The sequence below is a fragment of the Tachyglossus aculeatus genome, chromosome X5, assembly GCF_015852505.1.
Source record: "Tachyglossus aculeatus isolate mTacAcu1 chromosome X5, mTacAcu1.pri, whole genome shotgun sequence".
Classification (NCBI taxonomy): domain Eukaryota; kingdom Metazoa; phylum Chordata; class Mammalia; order Monotremata; family Tachyglossidae; genus Tachyglossus; species Tachyglossus aculeatus.
In genome coordinates, this window is record NC_052097.1 from 247,683 (window position 1) to 260,717 (window position 13,035).

General features: G+C 54.7%; 1 protein-coding gene across 1 annotated transcript in view; it reads left to right on the top strand.

The window, feature by feature from the left end:
- Window positions 1–12,546, top strand: part of NFXL1 (nuclear transcription factor, X-box binding like 1) — a 33,922-nt gene extending 21,376 nt beyond the window's left edge. Inside the window, exons 15-22 of the mRNA XM_038769248.1 lie at window positions 1,104–1,125; window positions 2,812–2,955; window positions 5,306–5,472; window positions 6,989–7,058; window positions 8,565–8,669; window positions 9,509–9,595; window positions 10,225–10,278; window positions 11,460–12,546. Coding sequence (XP_038625176.1) covers window positions 1,104–1,125; window positions 2,812–2,955; window positions 5,306–5,472; window positions 6,989–7,058; window positions 8,565–8,669; window positions 9,509–9,595; window positions 10,225–10,278; window positions 11,460–11,636 — 826 coding nt within the window. The 3' untranslated portion in view covers window positions 11,637–12,546. The remainder of the gene's footprint in view (window positions 1–1,103; window positions 1,126–2,811; window positions 2,956–5,305; window positions 5,473–6,988; window positions 7,059–8,564; window positions 8,670–9,508; window positions 9,596–10,224; window positions 10,279–11,459) is intronic.
- The last annotated feature ends 489 nt before the right edge of the window (window positions 12,547–13,035 follow it).

Sequence of the window (13,035 nt, forward strand, 5' to 3'; positions counted from 1 at the left end):
AGCAGAGTGGTGGGTAGGGAGGTCTTAGTCTTTCTGGGGTTGGATCCAAGGGTCAATAATCGCCTGGCATGGTGGGAGACAGATGGACCAGCTTGGGTCTCAGACGTCTGTCCAGTGGAATGCCCGCTTGACCTCCACGAGCCTGAGGTGGGGCATGTCACAAACTGCAGTGCGGCCATGGTGGAGTCCCTGCACCCCCTCTGGCAAAAGCTGACATCTTATCCCTGCTTAGCCCCTGGACCCCCGGGAATCTCAGGGGCGGCTCAGGACTCAGAGAGGCCTTCTGCAGTGGCCTCCCAGGAGCCTTGGCTACTGGTGACGGATCGGGAGCTTTGGCTTGGCCCGCCAAGACAAGGTCCTCGTCCAAACTGGGGGTTGTTTGACTCCTCCTTTTGGGCATCTCCGAGCTGGTTCTGGATCTCAAAGCTCTCAACTCTGAGTGATCCCCAACCCCAAGTGAGGGCTTCCGATTTGGCTCTGGGATTAATAGAGCTTTAATGAAACTCCCATGCTTTCAAGTGGGCTCGGCTCCTCGGCATCACAGTCAGCAGACCGAGGAGCTCCCAGGGGCCAGCATTTGGGTCACAGCTCTGGGAGCCTGGCTCTGGGAGGGGAGTGCCAAGGAGAGATGGAAAGCTGAGATTTGGGTTGCGGAGGCCCTCTGGGCCTCTTTCTGAATGAACAAACAGCCCTCCAGGCTCCAGTTATGCTCTGGCTTGGTGCCCTCTGATGCTCAGCATGACATTTCCCACAATATTCCATCCGAGCTTTTAGGTCTTCCGTCCCGATCTCCTTCTCAAGAGCCATTGGAGCAGCTGGGCTTTGAGGAGAGCATCTGTCTCCAGGGGCTGACAGGCGGTCACGGCCTGGGTGGAGGGCAGAGCTTCTCTCTGACCTTTGCCCATCGCTGCGAGGAAGCTGGTGAAAGTGGGTGATATTTCAAGTGTGAAAAGAGCTCTGAGGTGACATGGGAATAAAGGCGCTTAGGTGGAGTGCTGAGCTGGCAGTTACCCCAGAGCCGTGCGGGCCCCCAACTTCTGGTGCTGCTGTTGATTTTTCCACAGACAATACCGGTAACTTATTTCTCCCCCTTTGTCTTGCAGGGAATGCCTAGGGAAGCATGAGGTGAGTGAGAAGCAGAGGCTGTGGAGGGAGCAGGGGGTGTGGCTTTGCACTGAGACTGGTCCCCAGGTGGAGCGCGGTCAGAAGTTGCTGTGGTCTCGTGAATGTTGGGCTTTGATAGCTGCTCCGGAAGAGCCCTCTGGCTCGGCGTTGGAGGTTGGGACACCCCTTGCCTGGGCCGCAGTTTCCTCTTCCTCTCAGTTTCATAGTTTGAAATAAGGTCCTGTCCCAGAGCTGAGGGATGGTCCTGGTCGTAATTGGCATGTGGCCGGAGGAGTGCCCAAGGACAGTGGACCGGGCGGGGGCTACGGCCGACCAAGGAGAACTCTGGCGGCTGAGTTTAGACTGGATGTTGAGGGAAGAGGTTGAGGGAGAAGGGAGTGGTGAGGGGAGAGGGCTGTGACCTCCCCTGGCTCTTGGCAGCCTAGGGGTGGAATCATCCATTGTTCTGGACGCTGATCGAAATCTGTTGGGACCCATAATAGTAATAACAATAATGATGGCATTTATTAAGCGCTTACTATGTGCAAAGAACTGTTCTAAGTGTTGGGGAGGTTACAAGGTGATCATTTTGCCCCACGGGGGGCTCACAGTCTTAATCCCCATTTTACAGATGAGGTAACTGAGGCACAGAGAAGTGAAGTGACTCGCCCAAAGTCACACAGCTGACAAGTGGCAGAGTAGGGATTCAAACCCCTGACCTTTGACTCCAAAGCCCGGGCTTGAGCCATGCTCCTTCTCTGACTGCTTTCCCAGGATCCCCCCGGGTGATGCTGTGGTCTGGGGTACTTGAGAGGGAAGAGACCATCTCTTTATCAGTCCCCTTTCCCTGAGGGCCTCCTTTTGTTAGTGATTAATAGCCAGTCTTAGTCACTCTTATTGTCACCTTATTAATCCCGATCTCCAGCAGACCCTGTTTTTGTGATAAAGTAATTTCATCCAAGTAGGGTGAGAATCAATTGATCCATCTATCAATGTTATTTACTGAGTGCATACTTGTATAAGCGTAGTGCAGTGCTTGAGAGAGTACCGTAGAGTTGGTAGATATGATTCTTGCCCTTAAGGAGCTTTCAGTCCTAATAAGGGAGACAGGCACAAACTTAAATTACTGATTAGACGTAAAGGTGAGTGTAAGGCCATGTACATCAGTCCTTTGAGGATGGGAATGGGGGGAAGGGGTTGGGCGGGGGAAGGCGGAGTGTTTAAGTGCTTAAGGGGTGGAACCAAGGGCATGGGTGAATCAGGGAAGGAGGTGAGGATGCATGGTGGGGGTGAGTGCCTAGTCAGGTGAGGTATGATTTCAGGAGGGTTTTGAAGATGAATGGCTAGTTGGTCAGCTGTGTAGGGGGTGGGAGCTCCAGGCCGTAGGGAGGGAGGGAACGAGAGGTCAACCTCTGGGGAGGCTCCTCGTTCATTCTGGGGAGTGAATGTCAGTAAGGATTAGAACCAGAATCTGAGTTTGCAAGTAAACTGTGGCTGTCAGTGAGTAGCCTGGGCTGGGGCCTCGGGCCATGGCATTGGTGCTGCCCTGGCCCATTCCTTCTGGGCATCAATTTCCTGCGCCCCATGTCCTTGAAGAGGTGGTGAGTGAGGTTCGCCACAGTGCCCCATAAACTAGCGTGCATGAGGACTCAGTGCTTTCGCCGGTTGGTGCCTGTCATCTGGTGAGCTTGTGTTTGACCTTTCCAGGTGAGTCCGTTGCCTTGCCACGCTGCCGTCCCTTACTCTTGCAAGAGGTTTTGTGGCCAGTCCCTGAACTGCCAGAATCACACATGCACCAAGGAGTGTCACCGCGTCACCCAAGAAGATAGCAACGCTCCTGGAGGCAGAAAGGTACCAGGCGGGTGGAAGATGGCTGCTCCCCGGGGAGTGCTGGAGTTTGCTACCTGGGCTGTTGGCCCGCAGGGCTCTGTGAGCACTCCTTAATGGACCCGCTTTCACTCGGGAATTCATTTTATAAACATAATTGTGGTATTTATAAAGTGTTTACTATGTGCTCAGCACTGTACTAGGTACTGGAGTACATGCAGGAAAATCAGCGTGGACCCAGTCCCTGTCCCCCAAGGGGCTCACAGGTTTTGGATTCCCATTTTACAGCTGAGGAAACTGAAGCCCAGAGAAGTGAAGGGACTTGTCCTAGGTTGCCCAGCAGGCAAGTGTGGAGCTGAGGCTGGAACCCAGGTCCTCTGACTCCCAAGCCTGGGCTCTCTCCACTAGACTCTGCTGCTTCTCATTTTATACCTATCTGCAAAGGATTTCCCAACGTGACCATAGAAAGTGGGGAACCTCTCAAACTACGTCTGCTGACCCTTCACGTGGAATGGCTTCCGGATTGTAAAGTTTGGAGATCCCCTAAGTGTCCCAAAAGACTGTGCCAGAGTGACGCACCCAACTCCCCACCCCCATCCCCGGTGGTTAGTGTGGACCCATTCCCTTCCAGCCTTCCTTCCCTACCAACCCTCCTGGTCCCATGGCCCTCAGAGCTGAAACAGGCCAGAGGTCCATCCCTGGAGGATGTGGCTAGGTTCTTTTGGACCAGGACTTGGGCCAGTGTTGGGGCCTGGTTGTTAGTGCGGCCAGAGCTGCTGTAGCTGACTGAACTGAGCTCCTGAGCCCAGGGTTCCTTCCCAGCTGTGTGGCTCCCTGCTGCCAGATAGGGCCTCCAAGGTAGGTGTCTGAGGGAAGGGGAGGCGGGTTCTGGTTCCTGACCACCACATCCTGCCACCTCCTGCCTCTTTTTTTTCTGTCATTACCTGGCCTAGCCCTACCCTTTTCCCTCCCTGGGGCACTAAGTGAAAATGGGGGCTAGGCAAGGTGGCCCCCCTTGCTGCTGGAGCGATCAGTGAGCTGCTTTGGGGGTGAGACTGCGTGATTCATGGGGCCCTCAAGGGATCCGTTCCAGGCCCAGCCCCCGGGAGAGAGTGGGGCAAATGCTTCAGTGTGGATCAGCGAGGGGCCGGGGAAGCTCCTCCCGTAAGGCTCTGAGAGAGGATGTTGGTCCTGGCCTCTCAAGCACATAAACCATGGGATTGGTGGACCATGGTCAGGGTGTGCACTGGCCACCCACTCCTGGCCAGGACTGAAAACACAATTGCTCTGTCTTTGGGGGAACCTGTCCTTCCTTGGCAGTGCTAGGGTCCTGGGCCCCCGGGGTGCTGTCAGTCAGGATTTATGAGGTTAAATAGCCCCAGGCCCATTGCTGTCTCCCTCAGAGCGGAAGCCCGGGGATTTAACCTGCAAGGGTATCCCCCGGAGCTCCAGGATCCTGGGTTCTCAGCTGTCTTAGAAAGTGCATGTTTTCTTGCTGTTCTGCAGATAGATAAGTCTTTCAGCTGGGCTGAGCATATTTCTTCCCCGATTGTGATCATGGGCCTGAGGCTTTAGAGACCAGAGCACTGGTGCTAGATGCACCAAGTTGCCGGGCTCCGCGTTCTACGCCTTTCTGCTCCTCTCCGCCTCCTGGCCATTCTTCCGCTTGTGTTGTGCTTGGCAAAGCCCGGCGAGGGACCTTTTCTAGGATTTCCATTACTTTGGAGAGTCTGGTGTTTGTTGCGGAATGTAGCCCGGTCTGGAAATCGGAAGGCGTGGGAATCGTTGGCGGCGGTGTATGGGGGATCATTTGCCCTGAGATTCCACCCACTACCCAGGGCCTCCCGCCCTTACCAAGGGGGTCTTTGGACAGAACACAGACCCCTCTAGACTTTTTGAGACCTCTCCACAACAGTGAAACCCCTTGTCTTTGAGAGAGGATCTCCATTAAAATCCACTGAGTAGCTTGTGGGTGGGTTTCTTTGGGGCAGCCATGACTATCCGACTGTCAGTGGTGGTTGTTGAGCAGCAGACGTAGTTGGAGTACTGGTATTTAGTGCACACAGTGATCAGTACTGAACCCTTGGGAGACTACAATAAAAGCCAGAGACACCGTGGGTCCTGGCCTTCCGCCCCTGTCCTCTGCTCGGGTCTGCTCCCTCAGCCTCGAGGAGCTTACGCTCTAATAGGGGAGACAGATTCCACAATGTTTCCAACTCGTGGAACTGGAGAAAGGAGTTGGCTTTTTAGCAGAATCCCGTTGTCAGATCTCTGATCTTCCTCAACTGGACCCAAGGGTGCTGGGACCCCGACTTCTGAATCTCGACCTCTCAGGCTGACGTCCCTTGTTGTTCTCCATTTCCCCTACGCCCAGGCCCAACCCGAGTGTCTCCAGTGCGAAGAGCCATGTTCAAAATCACGTCCGACAGGCTGCCCTCACCCGTGTGTCTTGCCTTGTCACCCGGGAGCCTGTCCTCCCTGTGGGCAGATGCTTAGGATCAAATGCCACTGCAAGATCTCCAGCCTCTACGTGGCCTGTGTGTGAGTACATCAAGGGAGCTTCTTGGCTCTATGACTGGAGCCCAATGGCTGCTATAGGTCAGGTCACTCTACCTGTGGCCATGGTGCTGTGGGCTTTCTTCCCCGGAGACCTGGCTGCGTGCCAGTGGGTTCTTTGGAGAACAGACTCGACCCCCTAAAGTACCACTTGCTTTCTCTTGGTGGGAGAGGGGAGAGGGAGCCATCTGCCAGGTCCAGCAGCCCTGCTGATGTGTGGTGTGGGCTGCTCATCACATCAATCAATCAATCAATCAATCAATCGTATTTATTGAGCGCTTACTATGTGCAGAGCACTGTACTAAGCGCTTGGGAAGTACAAATTGGCATCACATAGAGACAGTCCCTACCCAACAGTGGGCTCACAGTCTAAAAGGGGGAGACAGAGAACAGAACCAAACATACCAACAAAATAAAATAAGTAGGATAGAAATGTACAAGTAAAATAAATAAATAAATAAATAAATAGAGTAATAAATATGTACAACCATATATACATATATACAGGTGCTGTGGGGAAGGGAAGGAGGTAAGACGGGGGGATGGAGAGGGGGACGAGGGGGAGAGGAAAGAAGGGGCTCAGTCTGGGAAGGCCTCCTGGAGGAGGTGAGCTCTCAGCAGGGCCTTGAAGGGAGGAAGAGAGCTAGCTTGGCGGATGGGCAGAGGGAGGGCATTCCAGGCCCGGGGGATGACGTGGGCCGGGGGTCGATGGCGGGACAGGCGAGAGCGAGGTACAGTGAGGAGATTAGTGGTGGAGGAGCGGAGGGTGCGGGCTGGGCAGTAGAAGGAGAGAAGGGAGGTGAGGTAGGAGGGGGCGAGGTGATGGAGAGCCTTGAAGCCCAGGGTGAGGAGTTTCTGCTTGATGCGCAGATTGATCGGTAGCCATTGGAGGTTTTTGAGGAATGATGTCTCCTGCCCACAAAAAAACAATGGCCCAAGCCCATCATAGCCACTCTGGGGCAGATGGAGAAAAATCACTTCTGAAGCTCAAGTCCTAGTGCTGTTTTATCCCATCTTCCCATCATAAATATTTAAGAGTCACCTGTCTGCTAGCAAGCGATAGCTGACGGATGAATGTCGACTGGCACTGTGGCCTTTTGCTTCCATTGAAAGCAGAATGTTAGCTGGTGGTTCTCAGCTCTTGTCTCCCACTTCCCCGAGCCCTCCGTCCCCTGCCCCCGGCTCCCTGCCCGCTGCTTGTTCTGAATGAGTGAGTTGGGGCTGGAGGAGGGCTATTTGTTCGGGAGGCCTAGGGGCAGGCGATGGGTTCACCTGGGAGCCGGGGGGGCCTTCTCAGATGGTGGGGGAAGGTTGGGGGTATGTCTCCTGCTCTCCTGGGCCTTCTCCGGCCTGGCCACCGTGGGGATTTGGGTTATTAATTGGGGTGACATTCAGAACCTGGGTTACTGTCGGCACTGGTTCAGCCACCCGCGGGTGCCTGTTTGCATGTCTCTGCAAATCTCTTACACTTTCTCTCTCCCCACCATTCTTTGGTTTTCAGAAAATTAACTTCTGCCAGTGAAAAAGAGAAGGCCATCCTTAGCTGCTGCCAGAATCAGTGCCCCAAAGAGGTGAGCTCTGGGTAGCATGGGTCTTGGCCTTCCGCCCCTCTCCTCTGCTTGGGTCTGCACCCTCAGCTGGTTCCTCTCTGCATCCAGCCAGCAGTGGGTCTTGCCCCTCCACCTCCAGGGATGCACTGGGAGAGTTATTGTTCTTGTGTTTGTTAAGCACTTACTATGTTAAGCATTGTTCTAAGCACTGGAGTAGATAGAGGTTAGTTAGGTTGAACACACTTCCTGACCCAAAGTCCCTGAGCTGGGGTTCACAGGTTGATTAGGAGGGAGAACAGGTGTTGAATCTCCATTTCACAGTTGAGGAAACTGAGGCACAGAAAAGTTAAGTGACTTACCCTAGTAGGTCACACAGCCGACAAGTGTCAGAGCCAGGATTAGAACCCAGGTCCTCTGATTTTCAGGCCTGTGCTCTTTGCTCTAGCCATGCTGCCTCTCTGAGTGCCCCCCCGCAAACTCCAGGACCACAGAGCCTTGCTGCCCCAACGTGGGCTGCTGGGACTCCCAGAGGGCATGGCCAACCCACAGAGACCTCCCCTCGAATGGGGCAGAGCAAGCCACCTTCCTTGGGCCCCAGGCCAATGGCCGGCTGCCCCGGGCTTCTCAGTGCCGCCAGCTGGGGGATGGGGTGCCAAGAGCCCCAGTCCCTCCCATTGTTTTGCCCCAGCGACGTTCAACCACTTCTGTGTCCATCCTTCTGTGTTTGTATCTGGCCTGGGCCCAGCCTGGATGTGATCTGCCACAGGTGATGCATTTGTTCAGGCCTCAGTTCTGCTCTGCACCCATGGGGGGCTAATCGGCAAGGGGTAAGAGGGCTCCGACCTTCGTTCATTGGGCAGCGTCTTCCTCCTAGAAGCCAGAGCTTACCTGAAATTTTTTTTAAAATTGTGTTCCTTTAGTAACTTCAGACCACACATTAGACTGTCTCCAAGGGCTACTCATTTCTTTGGTTTGGAAGCTGTCCCCGAGCTATCTGCTGCCTCCCTCTTACCTGACAGCCCTTCTCTCCCAATATACCCCAGCTCACATCCTCCTCTCCCTCTTTTTCCCTCTGCTACCCTCCCTACATCATCATCATCATCAATCGTATTTATTGAGCGCTTACTGTGTGCAGAGCACTGTACTAAGCGCTTGGGAAGTACAAGTTGGCAACATATAGAGACGGTCCCTACCCAACAGTGGGCTCACAGGCCCTACAGTCACATGACCTCTCGGGCCCAGTTGGATTAGCCTGGATCCACCCCAGGGCTTAGCACAGTGCTTGGCACCTTGGAAGTGCCTAATCACCAGCCCTGTAAAGGGACCCGTAGCAACATCAGGGTTGGGGAAGTGGGGGGTTCCCAGACTTGGGGGGTGGGCTCAGAATCCATGTCAGCCATCTGAGGGACCTCCCTCAGAGCTGTTGCGCATCTTCGTGGAGAGTGATACTCCCCTGCATCCCAGCCCCCCAAACCCCCAGTGGGGCCGCTTGGAAACGCCTCGGGCCTGTGTCTGTTTTGCTGCTAGTTGCCATGCGGACATCGCTGCAAAGAGATCTGTCACCCGGGTGACTGTACTCCCAATTGCAATCAGAAGGTGAAACTCCGGTGCCCGTGCAAGAGGCTCAAGAAGGTAGATTCCAAGTTCTTTTCCCCTTCCTTGGTAGCGGCCCTGCCCCCCTTCCCTGACACCTCCTTTTCACCTGCAAAAGAGACTTTCGTTTTTTCAGAAAGGTAGTATGAGTGATGGCCTTGTGGGGGACAGCAAACCTGGTTCCCTGGTTTCTCGTTCCTCTACTGCTCTTCTTCTTGTCTTTGCTTTCCTTGTGGTCTCACTCTCCTCTTAGCAAACTAAGAGGATCTTGGGTCCTGCCCTCCTGCTCTTGGCTGCTGCTTCCTGGCCTTCCTCACCCCCTGTCATCTCCAAGACACAGGCCAGCACTTCCGTACTCTTTGCCACTCTGCTCATCTGGCGGTTATTAATTTATTCTGGCCTTGTGCCTAGCGTTGCCCATTCATCTGTTTGCATCACTGGTCCCCCCTCAGGATCGTAAGCTCCACGTCTTCTTGAGGGTGGAAGGGCACTGAGGGTCTGCTGGGCCTGAGCCAGAGCTGCGCTGACCTCCGTCATCTGGGTGTTCAGGCAGTTTGGGGTCACCCCCCATCCTGGGAGCAGGCTCCCCTCCTGGGGGAGGACAGGAGTAGAGATGGAGCCGACCTAAGCCGGGCCGAGACCTCCCTGCACGTGCAGTAGGATTGCGGGGTTTGGGCAAAATGGTCACTGCGGGAGAGGCACCGGTGGGACTGGGACGTGACTTGACCAGGTTGCTCCTGGCCGAGCTGGACACTCCCGGGACTGTCCGGAGGGGCGGGTGGCTGTGGGGAGCCTCGCCATGGTAGCCACAGGGGTGGTAGAGCTGGTCAGGGCGAACGGGGCAGTGAACGCTGCAGGATCACATCTGTTGATCGCAGGAACTGCCGTGCTGCAAGGCTCGCGAGGGGCATGTCTCCTTGGACTGTGACGCACTGTGCAGGGAAGCGAAGCGGAAGGCGTCCGAGGTTAGTCTCTACAGCTTGGGGGGTCCGTGTGGGCAAGGAGGGGTCTAGATAGGACGAACTTTTCTCATCTAGGCGGGCTTGCGGGCAGCCGGATCAAATCTGGCATACTGGCCTGAGAGCGCCGGAGGCTTGGGGCCAAGGCTGCGGGGAGCACCCCCTATGCCTTCTTCCCACAGCGGCCCTTCCATGGGAGATGTCCTGCCCAGGCCCCAGTCTGCAAAGCCCCACGGCTGAAGATCGTACCCAACCAGACCTGGCCGCCCTACCCCCGCGGGTAGCGGGCAGTGTTCGCCCAACAGCACGTCTGTCTGGGGAGGGTGGGATGCTCGTGTTCTTGGGAGAAGCCAACTCTGCCACAGGATTTGTCTGGAATATTCCCCGTGCTCTGGGATAGCCGACTGTATATGGTGGTTCCCACCGAGTGAGGTGGTTTTGAGAATCAAAACGTCTGGTCCACTAAGGGAAGTTCATGGGTCCTTTAGACCCTTTATATCCTTCCCTGGACCCCGTTCTTGAAATCTTGCTCTTTCCGGGAACTCCTCCCTCAGGAGGGGTTGGGCTGCCAGTCAGTACTGTGGGAAAGGAAGCAGCAGCCCACTCCACTTATGCATTTGCCAATGTCTAAACAGATAAAGGAAGCGGAAGCCAAGGCTGCTGGTGAAGAGGCGAAGCGGCGACAGCAGGTAGCGAAAACAGACTCGATCGTTGACAGTAGTTTTGAGATTCAGCTGGTTTGTGATGGTGTCTTTGCGGGTGCTGGGCGCTGTGGTCGGACGGCCTGAGAGCGTCCAATGGGACGCCTGCCCCGTCTGCCTTGGCCTCCGAGCTAGGTGTCGGGTGGGCAAACGTGGAAATTTCAGGCAACACTGGTGTTTTAAAAACTTGAAGAATCCGGGATTGAGGGTGGCAAAGACCAACAGGGAAGAGTCTTGGGGATCCCCAACCACAGGCCTTGGATCCAGACTGCTTGTGGCCTCCCCAGCTTGGCGTGCATTTCATTCAATCGTATTTATTGAGCGCTTACTGTGTGCAGAGCACTGTACTAAGCGCTTGGGAAGTGCAGACAGCTGTTTGGGCTCCTGTGCTCCCCAGAAGTCGGGCTGGGCCGGGGAGGTTGCTCTCAGCCACAGAGGTCCCCCAGAGCCTGGTCCCCCATTTTTCCAAAGTGCTGCCCAGGAGGGCTCTGTCTCACTGTGGGTCGATGAGGCTGATAGATGTCCTAAGGCTCAGGGATGAACCTTCCCGCAGGGGTTCCCGTCCAGCCAGGGAGATGCATACCTGAATGGGCCAGTTAGCGGGCTTTTCATGTTCCCGAACTCTTAGGTGTCTGTTCCGTTCTGTCCCATGGCAGGGAGAGGTGGAGTCCTTCAGTGCTGGGGCCTCAGGCAAGTCAAGGGAAGGCCCAGCGTACCACTCACCAGGAAACCCTGGAGGGGTCCAGAGCTCGGGGTCTCTTGGCCCACTCCTTGGGTGCTACCTCCACCTGAGAGGAAGGGCCTGGGCCCCAGTTTGGACTAACCTGAAGGGCCGCGGGATGGGAGAGAGAGGACCCCATTCCCAAGCAGGAACTTACAGTCCCCTTTGGTTCCACTCAGCTTTCCCTCAACCCTGCTTTGTGTGTTCACCTAGAACTCAGGAATTGGGAGTGTTTATCCCTCCCCCACCATCCTACTGCCCAAACATGCTGGGGCCAGTGATAGGCCCCAAGATTGGCCCCAGGCCTTGGGGTGTGACCGCACTGGGCACATCCTCTCCCCACTGAGCCACCTTCTCATCATAAAGTGAAAGCGCTTTCCAGACCAACTTAGCTTTTGTTCTAAACCAGCTGCTCTCTAAGGTGACATCTACCCTTTTTATGACTTAGGCTGAACTCGAGGCTTTTGAAAATCGACTGAGAGGCCGGAGAAAGAAGCCCAAGAAAAGAGACGAGGTGGAAACTGAGCCGTCAGCATGGCAGAGATATAGAAAGTTCCTTCTTGTGCCCGTGTGCGGTGTGGCGGCGGCCATGCTGGCATGGTACATGACCCAGGGAGGGCCCTGACGAGGGTCTCTCTCACCGAAGACTGCTCCAGGCCGCGTCCGGTCATCATGCTGGGCTCAGAAAGGGCCGGCTGTGCGGTGGGGCCCCTTATTGGCCTTTCACAGATGAAAGTTGGAGGGGGGAGCGCGTCTGGCTGGGCTGCGTGGTCCAGAGTGGGCAGTGGACTGCGGTGTCGGGCAGGCTTGCTCAGGGATTCCCTACACAGTCATCTCGCTTCTCAGTGGTGCGGCGGACTGGAGCACGCAAAGTCTGTGGGAGAAGCGATGTCTCTGGGCAGCCTTGCCGCTCCTGAGAGGACAGCCTCTCCCCTGAGTAGGTAACCGCATCGCCCACCCTTTCCAATCAGACTCGAAGATGGGCACCGTCCCTAAATTGTGACTTCCGGAAATGGCCTATCGACAATATAGGTTCTCACCCGGGGCTTCTTAAGCTGTATTTTGCGATTCCCCTTCCCAGAATTGCTTTGCTAAAGTGTTGGATCTTTGGAAGGAAAGTTCATTTTTTTCAACAAGGTGTCCATTTATTGTTTTCAACAAATGTGTTAGGCTTCCCACTCCACGTGGGACTGTCTCTTTGGAACAGAACCACTGTGGAAGTCGGTTTGGTGGTGAAATTTAAGAGGAAGCTCTCAAGGTGCCTTCAAATCTTGGAATTCTCTTGGCTCTTCTACAGGCAGTATAAAGCAAACAACTGGAACATCGCTCTGGAACGCTGCAGTGTGGGTGAGCCAGTGGCCACCCTCTCCGTGCTGTCGCTCTTTATCTCATTTGGAGGTGGGCACCTTTTAAGCATCCAAAGATTTTCATTCTCAGATGTGCATTTGCGAGATCCAGACATAAAAAGGCTAGGGAACAATACTAATATGTAAAACTCTAAATTTAATAAACCCCTTCTTTATTATGAAACAGCACAAGGTGTCTTGTAAATTCTGAGTGACGTGGGCCTTCTCTCATTGCCAGCAACAGACAAGCCTTGGTCGCGGCCCTTCTGTCGTGGGGTGAAGGCGGGTGTGGAAATTAGAGGGCTGTGGGGATACGGGCGGGCAGAGTAGAGATCAGGGATGGCAAGGTGTGGGGAGGCTGACACAAGTAGTTATGGACACTTGAACTGCTTTTTGCCAAGTACATTTCTCCTTGGCAGTGGTGCTCTCCTCGGAGGACAAGCCTCCGTTACCATATTCTTTATCCAAAATGTCCTTCTGGTCTGGGTGACTTCTTCCACTGAACATCTGTAAGCTATACAATAATCCCTTTTGGAATTTAAAGAGGACAGTCTGTAGATGACACTTCAAAGAGGAAATGAAAAGGTTTGAAAATATAGGCACTGATCTGGGTATTTAGTGTCAGCACCATCTGTTTGCAGATTCCGTAGCAGACGCAGGGGCAAGTTGCATTCTTTG